Below are 21515 nucleotides of genomic sequence, written 5' to 3'. Positions count from 1 at the left end.
ACTAAACAGTAATTTACTAAAGGTCAGAAATAAAAAAAAACACAAATGAAAAGAACAATATAACACGTAATAAACGTTATTATCTTTAGTGTGTACTAGTTGTAAACATCGTATCAGTATTTGAACAAGCTAAAACTTATCAATTTTCTACTTGTTATTGATAAAGATTTCGACATTTTATTTAAACTTTAACTGATACGCACATCTCGTGATATGATTAATAAAAGTTGTCCATTTACGGATCATTACAATTTTATAGATTAGTCGTTTCTTCAAATTAAAAACTTTAATGAAAAAAGGTTCTAAAAAAAAAGGTTCCAACTCCTCAAAAAAAAGAGTATTCCTTTGATGTCCCTGTGATAGGGCGTATGTTCTGGAATTTGCCGATTAACGTCGGAATGCCTAACGATAACGTTACAGAGAGGCATGCGAAAATCACCGAAAGCAGTTGACATTAACATCAATCAGTGGATAACGAAAGTCGTATCACATGTCATTGGACTTTAATACACATTATGTAAATGGTATGTTATTAATCAAGTTGATAATTATTTTGACATTCAAATATTACTATAACTTATTTGAAAATCACGGGATATAGTTGATCAAAGTTGAACTGTCACAAGAACACTATACTTATAGATTACTATTTATCTAAACGAACGAATGATATTACTTACGTATGACAAGTAGCCAAATCAGTAATGCGAAGTCCAACTACATGTTATTGCATGTCAAAATATACCTTATCCTTACATTATTCTGTAAAATTCAACATATCCAGACGATTGGTAGTACATAAATAAGTACTTATGATTTGAGTAAATATGCCATTCTATCAAAATTTTATATATTTTTTTATTGTTTTAAAAAAAATTCTATAACCATCCATAATCATTAAATTTACATTAGATTCCAAAATTACATAAATATGTTACATGTTGACAAAGTTTCTTATATGCGTAGTAACTTTTTCTTTGTAAATATGTACTACTTGCTTTGTGATTTTGAAAGGAGTAGCGTAATTCCTTAAGACAATACATGTGACATGTAACAATTTTATGGCAAAAAATAATAGGGGGAGGGAAAACCCTCACAAATTCTCATAATTTTTTGGTTCAACATATTTAAGGAGTATTGTCCCTTTGAAAAGTTGATAGGACAAAACATTGCTTGTTAGGGGCCTGCGTGTAAAATTCTTCTCGGTTAATATTTTAAGGACAATGTAAGATACGGGGTGTGCTTGGTCACCTCTCAAAAGAAGATTATATTTAACAGTTTTTAGTATAATAGCTTGAAAATAACATGATTTCTTTACGCTCCGGCTAAAGAAACTTGCCTAGTTTAGTTGTATCATTGATAATCATACCACGTCTCAGTATTTTTTCTCACAACATGATTTGAATTCATCACATAACAGTTTACAAACTTGATTTTTACTACAAATTTATGTTTCAACAAAATTCCTTATTTCAAATCTGAATTATTTGCCTTAGCCGTTCAGATTTAGAATAATATCCATGTTAGGCTTTGACACTTGGTCCGAGACCACAATTATTTCGTAGTGCATTTCTTTTAGAACATAAATGAAAATTAAAAAAATTCCACCTGGCATTCTCAATAAAATTTTGTTGTACTACTTTTGGACAATTATATCAAAATTATACAACACTTCATCGGCTCTCACTCAAAAGATAGACAATTTTATGTCTAGGGTGTCTTGAAATCTTTTGACAGCTTTCCAAGTGCTACTTTTTAACCTTTTTTAGCTGGACCAAATCACTACTTTCTTTTAAAATTTTGAAGATAAGTTTAAAGTCGGTTTTTGGGCTTTTTAACTTTTTTTGGATTCGAGCGTCACTGATGAGTCTTTTGTAGACGAAACTCGCGTCTGGCGTATATTCAAAGTTTAGTCCTGGTATCTATGATGAGTTTATTTATCACCTTTTCTGAATTATTTGTTTCTTGTTTCATTTACATTTACTTTTCAATTTCATGTGTGAAGAATTAGTTGTGTGGAAAAGAAAATAATTGGTTATAACTCTGCAAAAAACACTATGAACTTTTTGAAGGTCATCGATGAAGGAAATAGAAACAAACACCAGGGAAGTGATGATAAATGAATCGGATAAGGAAGGAAGGGAAAATTACGGCCTTTTTTATTCTTCCTGTAAAGGGCATATACTATCACATAACCTAACATTTTTATCATAGCTTTAACTTTAATCTTGCATTACAAGAAAGTAAAACAATTACGGAATTATAGACAAACTTTGCGCCTTAACATACATATTCCCTTAATAATGTAAAGCAAAAATGTGTATTATGAAGTTGTGTTCTGATCTATGAAATAATGTTCAGGAAAGGTCAAATTTCTATAAGAATGTTTTTCTATATACATGCAATATTTCTTAGATAGTATGGAATCTTATATTGTGAAAGTTTATATTGTGTATATTGAGACATTAAAAGGCAGATTTAAAATAATTTGGGCAAGCATGTAAATGTTTGACAAATGTATCTAGTTTTCTGCAAGAGATATTTGCAGACCTACTAATCTATCATTATTTTCCTCTAAGTTATGCTAAAGACAATTCTTCTATTTCCATAGCGTTAATCATATTACTTAATAAGATAGGTCGTAGATATGAATTCATTTTCCAGGATAGGAGATGTATGCAAAGTTTAAGATTTGCATACATGTTTTAGCTAATGGTATCACTAAATTGTTTTCTTTGATTAATAATATTATACAAACTTGCAAAATTGATCAATGATGTAACAAGTAGACCACAATTTATGCAAACAAATCTTTTGGTGATGATTACTCAAATACTAAATATTATATTGCAACCTTACCATGATAAATGTGTTTAATTGGATATTAAGTGGAGGATCATTCGATTAACAGGAGGTTTCTGGAAGCTTTTAAAAATAAAAACAACATGAGGGATTGCAACTTTACTGGGAAATATCGTCATGTAACATGTAAATAAAATCCCTATTAACTTTGGTCTACGGTCAAGGTTATACAAGTCATATTTAGTAAGAATGGTTTAGCACAACAGGATATTACTGCTGCAATCAAATGTATATATGGATGAGAGTGTAACTTGAGGTTCCTAATTTTTTTTCAGGAAATGTAGCAGATTTCACATTAGTTTTCTAAATAAGAAAAACAGCAAAACACATGTATGTCACATTTTAAGCCAGGGACAGAGTGTCTAGGCTTTGATTTGTTCAATTGTAATATTGTGCCCACTAGAATCCAGTGTAAAATATTTTACAAGGAAAAAGAAGACTGAACTATGGCATCACTTTCTGTAGAGGAAGAAAATTATGTTCGAATGAGTTTGTTACTGACAGGAATTTCTCCACGTGCTGTAAGAACCTATTTTGATAATGAGTTTGCTCCAGCATGTTTAGATGCCTCATTGAAGAAAGAGTATAATAAACTTTTAAATTTGAAAAAGGAACGCAGAATCAACCAGTCACAGTGGAACCTACTATTTCCAAGATTTCCTGGTGAGTACATAATGAATAAATGTGTCAGTATGAATTTTTGTTATCACTTGGCGCTTGTTGTAATTGTTGTCGTCCGTACATCGTCTGTCGTCATAATCGTTTTTGTAAAAATTGTTGGAAATATGCAGTATTTAAATTTGAAGGATTTTGACATCTTTAAAGTGAAAAGTGGTAAAACCAAAAAATCCGAAAAACAATTGGGTGTTTTTCTTTCGTCTTAACTGATCTTTTGAAAATCAGTCACATTTTAAGCTTTTTTTTAGCAAAAAGTAGCGTATTGCAAAATTGGAGCCTGAAGCCGGAATTTGTAAAAAAAAAATTCTCAGCCATTCACATTGCGATAAGACGTGTCACTGAACTTGCCATCCCAAATTCATGTATTTGGTTTTGATGTTATATTTGTTATTCTCGTGGGATTTTGTCTTATGCTTGGTCCGTTTCTGTGTGTGTTATATTTCAGGGTTGTGTCGTTGTTCTCCTCTTAAATTTAATGCGCTTCCCTCGGTTTAAGTTTGTTACCCCGATTTTGTTTTTTGTCCTTGGATTTATGAGTTTTGAAGAGCGGTATACTACTGTTGCCTTTATTTACAATATGCATGCATATAAAAACAAATGTCTGAATGTTATGAATGCACAGTAGGTTGTTTCTGTGGTAATAAACATTAAAACATAGGTTGTTTACTTAAAACAAAAATTGTTGTCATAAAGATTCAATGAAATTCTTTGATATTTACCGGTATATAAATACTTTATTCCATATTCCTTGGGACCTCCAAACCTTCTTTTTTTTTTTCCTAAATTCAATGTAAAACTTTGGAAATTCGTACGGCACAAGGGAAAACCAACCAAAATTGATTTTGAAATTGAAAAATTTTGATTCACTGATCTGAAATTAAATTAAAGAATATTTTCTGTTAAAGTCATTACAGTCAGTTTAAATTGAGCTGTGAACTTTGCAATATAAGTCGCATTTTGCTCAGACATGATCTTTTAAACTACGAATTGAACAAAGATTGAAAATAAAACAACATACTGCTGATAAACTTTTTCGTCTTTTTAGGTGTCAGATCACCAAGTTACTCCCTACAATTTACAACATATGTAAGATAAGCCCTCCTCTGACACAAAATAGTTTTTCGGTGTCATTGTTTTATCAAACTAACCAACAAACTATGGAGGATTAATGTGCTCCATTGTATACTAATTTAAGATTTCCAGAAACCAGGGGGTTTTATTTAGTAGAAATTGGCGTCCGATAGGGGTTGAAAATTTGCATGTAGAAAGGTGATACACGTAAAAAACAGGATATACCTGGATTCAATGAGGTTAAACTTAAGGTAAGCTGTAAACATTGCAAAAGTTGGTTGAATAGTTTGGGATTTTGAATTAGTGGTCTGACATGTATATATAGAGATATTTGCCCATTTTGCAGGATTCAATTTAAAATGATGTATAAATACCCTGCAATTTCCAGTCTGTACTTTTGTGCTTTGTATCGATCAGATGAGCTAAGCCCTTTTCAACTGATGTTCATACTGTCTATATATGCTGTGATATTTAACCACTGTCTCAGATAAGTGAGGGTTAGGTGACAACAAGCATGTTTTACCCTTACACATTCTATGCGTGCCTGCCCAAAGTCAGTAGCCTGTAATTCAGTCGTGGTTGCTGTATATGACATTTGTTTCATTGCTTAGAACATAAATCATGTCTCTAATTTTCTCGTTTGAATTATTTTATGTTTGTAATTTTCAGGCCCTCTATAGCTGATATAGAGGGATACACATTGGTCATTGTTAAAGGCCGTACGGTGACCTATAGTTATTAACTTCTATGTCATTTCGTCTGTTCGTTATAAAGATAAGATGATATGCACATATAATTTCATTCCTATAAGCCGTCAATTGACAATCTAAATGACACAGAAATCAACAGCTATTGGTCCCTGTACGGCATTCAACAATGAGCAAAGCCAATACTGCATAATCAACTGTAAAAAGCGCCGAAATCACACATGTTAAACAATTTAAACAAGAAAATCTAACGGCCTAATTAGTGTAAAACAATAATCGAAAAACAAATATGTAATACAGCAATTAACGACAACCACTGAACTACAGGCTTCTGACTTTGGATAGGCAAATACATACAGAATATGGCTGGGTTAAACATGTTAGCAACCCTAACTTTCCACTTACCTTGGGCAGTTGTGTAAGAGTACAACATAAGAACGAACTATAATGATCAGTTGAAAAAGGCTTAACTCATCAGGTGAATACAAATAGAAATACATCTAACAGCAACACAGAGTGGACGTGCCCTGGTACTTGAATATACTAGTATCAGCAATAAAAAGACACTTAGTACATATCTGAAAGTACTCGCAGTTACTGACAGCTAGTTCAAAGTCAATAACAACTAATGATAAAAAAAAATCTTAAATAGTTAACTTTGGATTATGTCAATTTTATTTTGAAGCAGACCACATTAAAGTTCACTTTTATTAGAATAGGCCTCGTTTGGACAGTCTAGCTAGATCAATTATAAATCAACTATTATAGTAGATTAAGTCAGATATTATATTAATTCATTATCTGAAACAAAATGTGTTTCTTATTCCAGGATTTATGAAAATAATTTCAGCTGATCTTTTGCTCCTTTTTTAAAACGGTGGAAATAACTTCACTTCTTATGATGTTATATACAACCATCGCGATTGTCTGCACTAGTTATATATCATTTGAAAAATCATGACGAACAAGTACCAGCGCCGAGTCTGATAATTATTGTGTTTTGCATGACAATTGTTTTTCCAAATAATAGTGCAATTGCTCCTCAAGCTACAACCTTTGGAATCAAAATACTAAAACAATCTCATGAATAATAGATCAAATTGATATGCATTATATAAGACTAATTTGTTTATAAAGATAACAGTTAACATTATATCGTACCAAATAGAAAATAACAATATATGAAAAATATTTTAAAGTACTCCGCATAAGTTTATGTTGCCTTCCTTAATAAATATCTCATTGTACAAGCATAGCATTCAAATATCATCAATCATAAACGAAGTAAATGATATGATATTGTTCATATTAAGAACGAATTGTTTCAAAGTTTGTCCAAACCCAAGTTCGTCCTACTAAATCTTTAAAAATGATTTAAAATAAGAAAGAAAAATATTCCTTACAACGCTCATATCATCATGTTGTTGAAATATAGAAAAATCCAAAATTGTGGGCTGCATATCAACATTTGACCTGAACTAATAAAAGTTGGTCCATATACCAAGCATCAATATTGACTATAGCTATCTACTTTTCAGTTTGGAAAGATACAGACTTTTAACTGGTCACTCTCAAGTGTAATCAAATAATCGTTTGGTTTAGTTTTCCTTTTTAATTTATCTAAATTTGATAGATATGTATCGATGAAAACGAATTTGAATTATTTTTTCAAATTTTTATCAATCCTATCTGGGTTTTATTTTCTTCCAAAAACAACCTGGAAGTCAGGCACTTACTTGTCCCGTGTCTATAAATTGAAATACTAAACAAATGATTTGAAGAGCATTAGTGGTAAGAACATCTTCAACGGTAAGTAAACACTCAACAATTAGTATAGTTTTTATACATTATTTTGCTATTACTAATTCAGTACCATCTTGTGAATACATCTCAAAGAACCCTTCCCATACCTGGAATTAAAATAGGGGATCAATATTCTATTGATACATGTACGCTACAGAAGAGCAGTAATAATCTTTCTCATTAGGTATATACACTCGTAACGCATTTTCAAAAATCAATTATTACGATGTGACGATTTCGCATTAATGTTTTAATGACACCAGCAGTTTATATGTTTTGCCTCTATATCTCTTTCTGTTTCTCGTCTTCCTGATTAATAACGCCTGCCATTTATAGTTTTGTCAATCATATTTACAAAGCTTTTAGTATTCCCACTTACAAGTGCAGACATCCCTAAAGTAATAGATCGACTAAAATCAGATCTACTTTGAAGCGTCACGAATGTCCGAACAAGTCACTTTGTCCCGTCTGTATGTAAAGTACTAACCTAACTACTATCATTATATCAGCAATCTATCTACTTTCAACCCTCAAATTGTCTCAAATATAGATTGAATAACATAAGTCATTTTACGACAGATATTTACTTATAAAAAGCTAGCACATACCTCATGTTAGAATACCACATATGACAACATGTATGAACAGTCGACATAATGAATACCGTATGGTGACCTATAAAGGCAACAGTAGTATACCGCTGTTCAAAACTCATAAATCCATGGACAAAAAACAAAATCGGGGCAACAAACCAAAACCGAGGGAAATGCATTAAATATAAGGGGAGAACAACGACACAACACCGAAACGCAACAGCACACAGAAACGGACCAAGCAACAGACAATACACCACGAGAATAACAAATATAACATCAAAACCAAATACATGAATTTAGGAAAGACAAGTACCGTGCCACGTCTTATCTCAAAAATAAGAGAAAACAGAAACGACTCAACGTTAAAATGCAACACACACACAGAAACGAACAATATTATAACAATGGCCATCTTCCTGACTTGGTACAGGACACTTTTAAAGGGGAATAAAAGTGGTGGGTTGAACCTGGTTTTAAGGCATGCCAAACCTCGCACTTTAATGGCACAGTTAAATATAACATTGAAATGAAAACAAAATATTACAGGACTACAATACAAATAAAAAGCAGAACATATTAGACAAAGAAAAGCATGATTAATAGATAACAAAAAGCATCAGGTTTACAATTCAATACGCCAAAAACGCGTCTAGTCCACACGAGACTCACCAGTGACGAAAAAAATACAAAATTGTACAGCACTGAAGATCAAAAGTTGAAAAGGTTTTGCCAAATACGGCATTGTTTGTATGCCCAGGATAAGAACATTCATATTATATAAAACAATTCACACTATTGCAAACAGTAAATTTTAACAAATGAATATGAAAGAGATAAACATAATGAAACTGAAGTAAAAACTAATTACAGAAAACTAAACCCGAATACATAACGCCCAGATATACAAGATCGAAAGTGAAAAAAGTACAAAGTTGTACAGCACTGAAGATCAAAAGTTGAAAAGGTTTTGCTAAATACGGCATTGTATTATGCCCGGGATAAGAACACTATTATATAGAACGATTCATGCTATTGCAAACAGTAAATTTAAACAAATGAATGTGAAAGATATATTCATAATGAAACTAAAGTATTAACTTATTACAGAAAACTAAACCCGAATACATGATGCCAAGTTCAATACAGCATAGACACACCAGAATCAGTCCAGGCGTTAACGCAATTAAAAAAATGACGTCACATACGATGGCGAAAAGGCAAACGTTATGCTACATTTGAATTTATAAAATTTAGAAACAGCATGACGTCACACATGAATCCTGGTACTTTTGATAACTATGAAAAACTACAATCTAAAAGTGAGCTAGAATTAGGATTGCTCTAAAATTATATTAAAACTAAATACTGATAATTCATTAAAACAAAATGCATATTGCAATACTTATTAATAGCAATTAACTGTAATATATATAAGTCCAGTTTGTTATGAATCCAACTTCAAACGTAATTAATCGTACAAAATTAAATATAATTAATAAAGGCGGTGATTAATTCTTCTATCCGTAACACCTAAATATAATAAAAAGACGTCAACACATTTGACAAAATGAGAAGATGAGAATTACAAATATAACATTAAACATATAAACTAAATACATGAATTTGGGATAAACAAGTACAGAAACACGTCTTATAGTAATACGAATTCACATACAGCAAAACAGTCAAAATCGGGAATAAGTCACGTTTGGTAATTAAAAGATAAGACGACATAATGACAAACCACAATCTACCATGTGGTAAAAATGTCCTTAGCTAGTTTGGTTAAAGAGACATCATATGAATCCACCAATTCGTGATGGTGTCCATAAAATTTACGAAGTGTCAATTTTAATCTGTCCTCCTCATAACTTTGTTGGAGCAGTTTCTGCGTAAGGAGCACACTCCTGTATATGAAGTCCGTATAGTGTGAACAAGCACGTGAATAACGTATCAATTGTGATATGTAAACACCATACGAAGGGGCAGAGGGTATGTTACTGCTAAGAAATGGGAAATTGATAATTGGGAAGTTGAAATCGTCCCGTTTATCATAGATTTTCGTGTGAAGTCGTCCATCTACGTCAATATTTAGGAAAAGATCAAGGTATGAAGCAGTCCTTCTAGTATCAGAAGTATCCTTAATTTCAAGTTCACTAGGATATATGAGATGTAAGTATATATTGGCTGAAGTATGGGTTGTTCAATGATAAAACATCATCAATATATCGGAAAGTAAAATTAAAGAATTTCGCAAGGTGCTTTTTCTTTTTGTCTTTTAGAAGGTTCTGAATAAATTCTGCTTCATACGAATACAAAAACAAATCAGCCAGCAGGGGTGCACAATTAGTACCCATTGGAATACCGACTGTCTGTTGAAATATAAATCCTCCAAACTCAACAAATATATTGTCGATTAAAAAGTCCAGCATTTTAATAATATCATCTTCAGTATATTTTCTGGAAGATTCAGTGTGATTCTTTACAAAATATGAATTATTGTATCCCAAAACAAGAAATTTGTATCTACGATTCCCATTTTTATATAAAAAGCTCTGTTTTATGAGATGGTGAAGTCGATCTTTCAACTGAGCATGGGGAATAGTAGTGTATAGCGTAGAAAAATCAAAAGTTTTTATGTTGCTGCAAAATTGCAAAGATTGTGATCGAAGGTTAAGGAGTAGATCTTTCGAATTTTTGAGAATCCACATCTGGTTAACACCACTGGTAGAATATATCTCCTCACAATATTTTTGCAGCCCATCTTTAACTGTAGAAAGAATAGTAGTCAATACTTTAGAAAGATGTTTAGTCGAACATTTTGAAGACCCAGCTATGTACCGTTCTTTATATGGAGTTTTGTGTAATTTAGGTATCCAGTATAATGAGGGCAAGTTTTCTTCGTTTTCTTTGATGTTGATACCAAAAGAAAGAAGGACAGATTTATGATTTTGTAAAATTTCATCCTTGGTAAATGATGTTAAAGAATATGTAGGATTACCAGTAGTTTTATCAATTCCAAGCTCTGTAGTGAGACATTGCAAATAATGTTTTTTACATATGAAGACAATATTTTTGGAGGCTTTATCTGCCGGAACAACGACATATTTGTCATGCAAAGAGGATAAAGCATCCACAACCTCCGGATTCTTGAAAGGGTTAGAAACTCTAGTACTCATGTTACATCGTAGTTTTTGTATGCGCCTCTGAATGCATGATCGAATAGCTTTGATCCATTCAGACAAAGTGTCCAGTTCGGGTTCGTCTGGTTCGCGCTTTACCCATTTTCTCGCATAGTCCTCAACTGCATCCATCAGTAACTTGAAATTCTTTTTCCAGTTGATGGGCTGGGGGATTCTATACTTTGGTCCCTTGGCTAGCTATAAATGTTAATTAATGTGTGTTTCGGCCTCTTGCTGATAGTTGTCCCCTTAGCAATCATACTACATCATCTTGTTTATAGATAAATTGTGGGCTCAAATTATATCATTCCACAATTGTTTTGCTTTTATTTGTTATTCATTAATTTTGTTAATCATCAAAATCAAAATAACGATGTTAAACTTTGTGAGTGTTTTACCCTATGATTAAATTTGTCTTGTGACACTTAACATTCCAACATAAATGACCATGGTACTAGGAGTATATTCTTTGATGGTTAAGATGAAGACATATTTGTGTATATTTTCTTTAATCATTAAACCCCAATATAACAACGCGTTCCATGTTGCCTGATAGGTCCCGGCACTGTTTCAGTTAAAGGTTTAGATTGTCCAGTTCGGCTGTTAAAGATTTAGATAGATTAAGATGCATATATCATTTATCAAAATTATTTACATAACTAATATTTAATAATTATTTTCAAAAGATTAATCAAAAGATAGAAATAGTTATCAAAGGTACCAGGAGTATAATTTAGTACGCCAGATGTGCGTTTCTTCTACATAAGACTAATCAGTGACGTTCAGATCAAAATGGTTTTAAAGCCTAACAAATACAAAGTTCAAGAGCACTGAGGACCTAAGTTTCCAAAATGTTGTGCCAAATCTATTCCTTGGATAAGAAAATCCTTAGTTTTTCGAAAAATTAAAAGTTTTGTAAGAGGAAATTTATAAAAATAATACTAGGCTACAGTAACTACAGTCTAGATCCAATCATCGAATCTTAGCTACAAACAAATTTCTTCATAAAATTAAGATTTATGATTATCCAAAATGTACATTTTATAATAGAGAAATTGAAACATAAGAACATTTATTTTAAGAATTTTCACAAAAGAAGTTTTTTTTCTGCAAAAATCTCTCTCTCTCTCTCTCTGGTGTTCAAACTGCTTTACTCTTTATCTTATATTTGTATATTTAAAAAAAATATATATAATCTTCCTAATAGACAGATGTATTGATTAGATAATATCTATAGATTTATATATAATATTGCTATTATATTTGTGTATATTATGTTGTAAATTGGAAGTTATAAATAATAAAAATTAAGAAAAATGTATTTATTGACCTAACTTCATCGCTGTTGATGTTTTACCAGATGTTCCAGATTCTAAACATTTTGATGTGACTTTGATGACAACATTACTGAGGAACTTGACTTCAATGAATCCTCCTCTTCGTGGGTTTGACCATTTACCTGCTGCCATTGAAACAACACCAGCTGCAAATTTAGCCACAATCAAGCACTACAGGAATTTCCTCGCGCATCTGGATGATGGCAAAATAGACGTTACTTTCTTCGACAGAGCATGGACAGATATTACAAGTGTATGTATAAAAACATCAGATTGCTTTTAACTGATTATAGGTAACCTGGTTGTTGTCAATTGATTGTAATAAAGTTACAAATAAATCATGCAACTCAATGCACTGTTGTTGATTTCGGATTAAAAATGGTAGTTTGTTGATAACAACCATTTACGATAAAAGAAATGATTTTAAGTAGCAATATTACAGCAGCGAATGTGGCATTACATATAAGAGTTATCACTGAATGTGAAGTTACATCAGCAGCCCTATTGGTGCCCCATGTGGGGCATGATGTGTTTATACTGTTATTCCTCCTGTGATAATAAGTGTTTTATACTGTTTATTGCAGAATTTTTTTTCGATTTGTCAAGACGTTATTAGTTTGTTTTTTATTTATAAAAAATATGATCAAAAGTACCAGGTTTACAATCGGATACGCCATACATATATTTCGTCTACAAAAGACTCATCAGTGAAATTCTAATCAAATATTGAAAAGACCACGAAACAAAATACAAAGTTAAATAGCATTTATAACAAATAAATCCTAAATGATTGTCTAATACAGCTAAGATAGAGAAACTCAACAAATTAAGATACCAGGTATTAAAATACGCCAGAAAGACTCATCGTTAATCTATTTCCGGTGTATAAGCTTGAAAATCAATTTGCATGTGTTGGTAGTTCACATCTCTTTTTAGTTAACCATTCTTTCAACAGTTGTTACAAAACTTCTGATAGAATTGTGCATGTACTTAAAGCGGCCATAATTTAAACATCAACCGATGAACTACCTATCCGTTATCAAACAAATGAATATTATGTGATCTAAAAAATTAATAAGTGATAAACATGAAATTTGGTCTTAAATTCATATAGGAATCATGTAGATCTACTACAATCCCCTTCGCTTTCATGAATTTAACTTACCGGATTTGTTATCACATAAGCAACAGGACGGGTGCCACATATGGAGCAGGATCTGCTTACCCTTCCGTAGCACCTGAGATCAACCCTAGTTTTTGGTGGGGTTCGTGTTGTTTATTTTTTAGTTTTCTATGTTGTGTCATGTGTACTATTGCTTGTATGTTTGTCTTTTTTCATTTTTAACCACGCGTTGTCTGATTTTTTCGATTTATTAGTTTGACTGTCCCTTTAGTATCTTTCGTCCCTCTTTTATGGTATCAATTTTCATGGTTGGGTAAAACTTTAAAACATTTTCATGGTTTTTCTTATTATCTTATTAGGAGTAACTAAAACAAGGTATTCAAATTAGTTGTTTCCATTTTTCCTAAATTAATGAAAATGAAATGCATCCATATTTTTGACAAAAAAGAGTAATATGGTGATCTGTCTGTAAAAACTGTTTGTGATTTACTATTTGACATTATTATTTGTTTTTAATGAATCAAAAAATGTCACTTTTTTTTCAAGTCACCAAAATTGGGAAAGGAAAATAAATCCCGCAATAACTGTAATAATTCAGATTTCATACAACTAAATATTTAAAATGAAATATCATCCAATATTTTACAGGCTATTGAAAGATTAGGTGGTAATCAAATGAAGAAGGATTGTGATCATATGAAAACCAAAGCGTTAGATCAAACAAACCAAGAAATAATGATGGACATCCAACATTCTAATAATAAAATCCGAGAGATAAAACAATCGTTTGAAAGTCTTAAGCTGTCACATACTGTTATGAAAAAAGAAATGGAAGAAATACTAATCTCTCAAAGGGATACTGTACCTTGGAATATTAGAGGTAAACGGTTTAAAAAGATCAGATTTAAGATTGAGTCCTTGAAATGTGCATGATGTGATTCACTATTTTTTTAATGATAAATTGTTAACATAAAGGTTAATAGGGAAGGTCGATTAAATGGCTTCTGAAATAAGAGACGCAAGTCAGATGTTTGAGATCAATACCTCACCCTTATCAAAAGTTGCTTTTGTATGTTGGATTTCCCGAGAGACACTTGTAGTTGCAGGATTCTGACAAATTACAATTGTTTTGAGCGATATACAAAAACAAAACTTATTCCTGACTTGGTATTACCTAATGTAGAAAATGCTGGATAAAACCTGGGTTAATACCTAGCTAAACCGCTCAGTCGTATGTCAGTCACATAGAACCCCATTATTTATTGAAAATAATTTGTGAGAAAGACAAACAGACATTAGAGAACATTGTAATATAATCTTAATCACTTTAAAAACAAATAACTAGTGTAACCCAATTTATTTTCGCGAGCGATTTATTTTCGTGACATTCGCCAGTAGAAAAATAACGCAAATATAAATATTCGCGATAAAATATATATGCATAACTTACATCTTAAAATTTTACTTATCAACTACATCAAGTAGGTAAGAAAATCTCGAAATGAAATTGACGCGACGTGGACTACAAATCGTAAAACGCGAAATAAAGTATCCGCAAGAATAAGTTGATTTACAGTTTTTCAAACAAATCCTAGCTTTCTGAAGTTAGCCACTTAGCACATAGTGAATTCGAAATCGTCAGCAATCTGATAACTCAACAGTGTTTTACCGTTTTTTTCAAATTTCACAGAAATGTAGACTGGATGATTCAAAAAAGCGAATCGTTTTTATAAAATAGAAACTGCTTTTCTACTGCGTCTGTACTATGATTGTTTGTAAGGCTTTCATCTATCTTTTTTATATTATTCTGTTAAGTCCTAATTACTATAACAAACACGTGCAGGCATCACTCTTTTGAATATCTCATAATGCAATAAAGACCTATTGTTTCTATACAGACTTCTGTATCAGTTATAATAAAATATTCGGAAATTCTATTTCAGTTAAGATTAAAGATATACTTAAAGCCTGGAAGGAAAATGATAATAAGATGTTTATAAACACAAGAGCTGCTAAATATGTACTGAAATGTATACAGGAAAACAGTTGTGTTACTATTACTGCTAGTCCCGGTGTAGGAAAAACGTCCACTCTCCGACATACAGCTTTGCAATTTGCAGAAGAAGATTATGATGTTCTTCTTGTGACAGAACCAACTGAAATTGTGAGGTTTTACAATCCAAATCAGAAAACATTGTTTGTTATTGATGATTTATGTGGAAACTTTGGAGTTGACCAGAGCGACATAAAAAAATGGGAACCAGTCATGGAGGAAATAAAACATATTCTTGATAAAAAACAAACAAAAATACTTGCAGCTTGTCGGTTACAAGTGTACAAAGATGAAAAGTTTTATTCTTTATCAGTTTTTAAGTCATGTGTATGTAACATGTTATCAGAGAACATTTGTTTGTCAAAAACTGAAAAGCGTTTAATAGCTAAGTTTTATCTAAAAACAAAAGCCTCTGAAATCGTGGACTATTATGATTTATATGACTGCTTTCCACTTTTATGTAAACTGTACCATGATAATCCTGAACCTAATCTTAAAGATTTTTTCCAGAAACCATTTTCTGTTTATGAAACAGAAATCGACAAGCTGCTTAAAAAAGGGCATTACACAAAATATTGTGCATTGGCTTTATGTGTCATGTTTAACAACGAGTTAAATGAGGAAATAATGACTGAAGAAGTGAATACAGTAACAAGGAATATTATTGAAAACACATGCGAGGCATGTAAATTAGACAGAGGAACATCAAGACGTGTTTTACATGATGAACTTGACTTACTTACACATACATTCATAAAGAAAGCACAAAACGTTTACAAGACTATACATGATAAAATATTTGACTTTTTAGCTCATTACTTTGGAACACAAATAATCCATTGCTTGATAAAGAACGCAGACAATCGTTTGCTCAAGGAAAGATTTTTGTTAGAAAAAACAGATGATATGGACCAATTTATGACTGTTATACCTCTAAAGTATCATCAGCTTTACATTAAGAGAATGATGCATGACTGGTCAACGGGAAATGTACAAGGTGTATTTGATAACATCAACATGAAGTTACCTCAGTTCAGACAGAAATTTCTCTCCTACTTGAATACACTGAATATATCTGAACAGACACAACTGGCAAATATTATTGACAAACATAAGCAATGTGAAAAACATTTTTCTATGTGGTTCGATGATAGTATTGATAATTCATATGATACTGCTTTGTTACATTGTTGTGATATAGGAGACGTTTCTTTGACCGCTTGGTGTTGTAATCATGGTGTTGATGTCAACATGTGTTCATATAATGGTCAATCACCCGTTATGGTTGGATGTGAAAAGGGTCATACAGAAATAGTTAAGATGTTGTTAGACAGAGGAGTAGACTGCAATAAATTTGACAGATGGCGACAGTCACCTTTAATGGTTGCTTGTGAACATGGTCATACTGAAATAGTAAATATGCTGTTACAAACTGGAGGAGACTGTAATACATGTGATTACAATTTCAGGTCAACTGTAATGAAGGCTTGTGAACATGGTCATACTGATATAGTAAAGGTTTTGTTAGACAAAGGAGCAGACTTTAACAAATGTGACAGATGGGGACAGTCACCATTATTGGTTGCTTGTGAACAAGGCCATATAGTTATATTGAAGTTATTGTTATACAAAGGAGCAGATTGTAATAAATATAACAAGAGGGGTCAGTCACCTATAATGAAGGCGTCTGAATTAGGTCATACACAAATGGTAAAATTGCTATTAGAAAGTGGGACAGACTGTAATAAATGGAGTGGTATGTCAGCTTTAAGGGTGGCTTGTGAATATGGTCATACAGAAATAGTAAAAATGTTGTTAGAAAGAGGCGTAGACTGTAATAAATGCAGGGATAAGTCACCTTTAATGGTGGCTTGTGAACACGGTCATACAGAAATAATAAATATGTTGTTAGCCGGAGGAGCAGATAGTAATGAACAAAACAAACAAAAGTCGAGGGGTCAGTCACCTATAACGATGGCTTGTGAAAAAGGTTACACAATAATAGTTAAGCTTTTCATAGACAGAGGAGCTCACTTTAATAAATGGGACAGAAGAGGACAGTCACCTTTAATTGTGGCTGGTAAATATGGTCATACAGAAATAGTAAAGATGTTGTTAGAAAGGGGTGCAAGCTGCAATAAAGGGGATACAAAAGGCAACTCACCTGTACAAGAGGCTTGCAAATATGGTCATACTGAAATAGTAAATATGTTGTTAGATAGAGGAGCACACTGTAATGAATTTGACGCATTGCGAGAGTCACCCATAATGAACGCTTGCAAATATGGTCATACAAAAGTAGTAAAACTGTTGTTAGACTTTGGAGCAGAATGCAATACATTTGACACGTGGGGAAAGTCACCGTTAATGGTGGCATGTAAAAAAGATCATACAGAAATAGTACGTGCATTGTTAGAAAGAGGAGCAGACTGTAATAATTATAAAAGGAGGAGTCGGTCATCTTTATTAGCGGCTTATGAACAAGGTCATACAGTAATTGTAAATATGTTGTTAGAAAGGAGAGCAGATTGTAATAAATTTGATGATTGTAGGAAATCACATGTAGTGAAGCATTGCAAGGATGATCATACAAAATCGATTACGTTGTTAGAAAAAAAAGAAGCCTGTAATAGATTTGATAAGAATGACAAGTCACCTCTACTAAAAGCTTGTGAAGATGGTCAGACAGATAAAGAGAAAACATTGTTAAACAGAGGATCAGACCTTGATAAATTGGATAAAGATGACAATTTTGCTTTAATGAAGGCTTGTAAATATGGTCATACAGAAATAGTAAAGAAGTTATTAGACCGAGGAGCAGACTGTTTCAAAGATAATAAAGATTATAATACACATTTAAATAAGGCTTGTGAAAATGGTCATACAGAAATAGTAAAAATGTTTTTAGACCGAGGAGCAGACTATTCTAAAGTTGATAAACATTATAATATACTTTTAGCAAATGCTTGTGTATATGGTCATACAGAAATAGTAAAACTGTTTTTAGACCGAGGAGCAGACTGTAACGAATATACATTGTGGGAAGACTCATCTTTAATGAGGGCTTCTGCACTAGGTCATAAAGAAATAGTAAAACTGTTGTTACAAAGAGGAGCAGACTGTAATCAATCTGCAATACAAGGAGAAACATCTTTAATGAGGGCTTCTAAATACGGTCATATAGAAATAGTTGAGATATTATTATATAGCGGAGCAAACTGTAAAGACCTTGACCTGTGGAATCAGTCAGCTTTAAAACTGGCTTGTCGGTATAATTATATGGCAATAGTTAAGCTGCTTTTAGATAATGGAGCAGACCCTTATGTATGTGACATATGGGAAGACTCACCTGTAACAATGCTTTGTGAACAAGGCCATACAGAATTAGTAAAACTAGTCTTAGATAGAGGGGAAGACTGCAATATATGTGACACTTTGGGACAGTCACCTTTATTGGTAGCTTGTAAACATGGCCATACATTATTACTACAGATGCTGTTAGACAGATTAGCCGATTATGATAAATGTGACAAATGGGGACAGTCACCTGTAATGATGGCGTGTAAACATGGTCAATTAGAAATATTAGGAATGTTGTTAGACAGAGGTGCAGACTTAAATATATGTGATGAAGACGGCAAGTCTCCTTTAATCAAATCTTGTGAACATGGGTATACAGATATAGTCAAAGTGTTGGTAGATAGAGGAGAAGACATTAATAAATGTGACAGAAGGGGACAATCACCTTTAATAGTTGCCTGTGAGCAAGGTCATACAGTATTATTGAAGATGTTGTTAGAAGGAGACGCAGATTATAATAAATGTAACAGAAGGGGTCAGTCCCTTTTAATGCAGGCTTGTGAACATGGTCATACAGAAATAGTAGTCATGTTGTTAGAAAGGGGAGACAATTGTGATAGATATGACATCTGGGGACAGTCAAGTGTAATGAAGGCTTGTGAACATGGCCGAACAGTAATATTAGAGATGTTGTTGGACGGAGAATCAAATTATAATAAATGTGATATTTGGGGTCGGTCACCTTTAATGAAGGCTTGTGAACATGGTCATACAGAAATAGTAAACATGTTGTTAGAAAGGGGTGCAGACTTTAATAACTGTGATGCAGATTCCAAGACAACTTTAATGAAGGCTTGTGAACATGGTTATACAGATGTAGTAAAGCTTTTGTTAGACAGAGGAGTAGACTGTAATAAATATGGAAACTGGGAGCATTCACCTTTAGTGACGGCTTGTAAAAATGGATATACAGAAGTAGTAAAACTGTTGTTAGACAGAGGAGTAGATTATAATATATGTAACAAATGGGGAAAGACACTTGTTATGAAAGCTTGTGAACAAGGTCATGCAGAAATTGTAGTGATGTTGTTAGACAAAGGTGTAGACTATGATAAATGTGACAGCTGGGGGCAGTCAGCTGCAATGAAGGCTTGTGAACATGGCCATACCGGATTATTAAAGATGTTGTTAGAGAGAGGAGCAGATTACAAGGAATGTAGCAGAAGAGCAGACTATGATGATTGGGAATACAGTCATAGTAATGATGATAATAAAGAGTAGTAAAATATGATAAATAAAATAATGGATGTTCGCCTAAAATGAACACCACTTTAAAATGTACTATGATAAAGTTCCTTTGATGAGGAATCAGTCTAGAAAAATATGTGAAGTCATTAGAAATTCAAGGACCAAACAACTATCAATATGTTATTTTATATCGTACAACTAAAGATATCCATATTATAGAGGAAAACTATGTACGCACCAGATTACTGGAGAGAAAAAAACTTGTGTTCTAAGATTTTTTTCCACAAAGAGATTTAATTAGACAATCCATCTGACTCAAAGATTAATGTAATACAATTTATTTGAACTAATTCGTGCGCATTATCAATTATTACAGTCTCAAATTGGATTTATTATACAGGAGATAAAGCAATTGAATTTATTTGGCCAGCACATCTAATTAAACATTTTGTTAGTGAAAAACATATAAGATAAGTAATGATATATGTAAAGCAAGCGGGATAGACACATATTCAAGCAGACACCTTAATGTTATTCTGATTCTGAAACAATATTGTACAGTACGAAGACTAGGGTACATGTATTTCATTGTGACGTGTTATAGACATGTAAGTATAGTACATATACTTGTAAGATATTTTGATGTTTGTTTTTATTTGGTACTGATAAAGCATATTATTACATTGGTTGGAATAAATTACATTGATTTCCCAGTTAGATAAAAACCGATAATTTCACATGTGAAATAAACGTAGTTATTTCACTCTCTGACGTCATAAAACAATAGGCGTTGTCAAGACGTCGATAACGTCGGATCAAAACAAATTGTAAATGCGTAGGAAAACATATAGTTCCTTACATTTTCTACATTAATATCATAAAAAAGCCATTTGACAATGTGATAAAAAGTATAACTAATCGCCGTATTTGAATATCAAAAATAAGACAACTTGCGACCGAACGCTGCTATGGATTAAACTCGTGCTGCGCACTCGTTTAATCCATGCGTCGTTCGGTCTTATTTTTTTTATATTCAAATACGGCGATTAGTTATACTATAACTGTTTAATATTTTGTATTTTTTTAAAGTTATTTTGTAAGAAACAGTAACTGTGTGAAATAACTTGAATATTTTACTACATGTACTTGTAATGTGTGTAGTCTGGAACATATGGTAATTGAAGCAAATAAGTTTTAATTAACATTTAATTAAGTATAGTTAGAACAATTACAATATTATGAGTTTTCTAGAAATATTGAATTACTGTCATTTGTATATTTGATGAACCTGAGTTGAAGTTCATGTTATAATTTACCAGTTCATAATAATAATCCACTGAATAATCCAACTGAATGTCTTGTGTTTTTGTGAAGATCCAATTGTAGAAACTGTAATAAATCGTAGTCAATTCCGCGCACCTGTGCTTGAGTTTTATGAATGAAATGTATTGACATGCGCAGTAGAACCCATGTGTCACTTGGGACGATTGTTCAATAAAAACACTATTTTTACGTGTTGGCAACTGTTTTCACATATTTCTTTTAATTCCTTTTA

The 21515-nt window shown here is 32.3% G+C and overlaps 1 protein-coding gene across 1 annotated transcript; it reads left to right on the top strand.

The window, feature by feature from the left end:
- Nucleotides 1-3308: 3308 nt before the first annotated feature.
- On the top strand, nt 3309-19993 carry LOC134695296 (serine/threonine-protein phosphatase 6 regulatory ankyrin repeat subunit B-like). Its single transcript, XM_063556519.1, has 4 exons — nt 3309-3525; nt 12260-12489; nt 14008-14239; nt 15303-19993. The coding sequence occupies exons 1-4, from the start codon at nt 3309-3311 to the stop codon at nt 19991-19993; spliced, it is 5370 nt and encodes a 1789-aa protein (XP_063412589.1).
- The last annotated feature ends 1522 nt before the right edge of the window (nt 19994-21515 follow it).

The sequence above is a fragment of the Mytilus trossulus genome, chromosome 13 (genome assembly GCF_036588685.1).
Source record: "Mytilus trossulus isolate FHL-02 chromosome 13, PNRI_Mtr1.1.1.hap1, whole genome shotgun sequence".
NCBI classification, from domain to species: domain Eukaryota; kingdom Metazoa; phylum Mollusca; class Bivalvia; order Mytilida; family Mytilidae; genus Mytilus; species Mytilus trossulus.
The sequence above is the reverse complement of the archived record's forward strand: the minus strand, read 5'-3'. Positions and strand labels throughout refer to the sequence as shown.

What these genes read in the sequence shown, in the direction of transcription:
- LOC134695296 (XM_063556519.1), top strand. Translation starts at nt 3,309, where the DNA reads ATGGCATCACTTTCTGTAGAGGAAGAAAATTATGTTCGAATGAGTTTG. An exon ending in CATGGACAGATATTACAAGT is followed by an intron (nt 12,490 to 14,007) that starts GTATGTATAAAA and finishes AATATTTTACAG; the next exon opens with GCTATTGAAAGATTAGGTGG. An exon ending in TGTACCTTGGAATATTAGAG is followed by an intron (nt 14,240 to 15,302) that starts GTAAACGGTTTA and finishes ATTCTATTTCAG; the next exon opens with TTAAGATTAAAGATATACTT.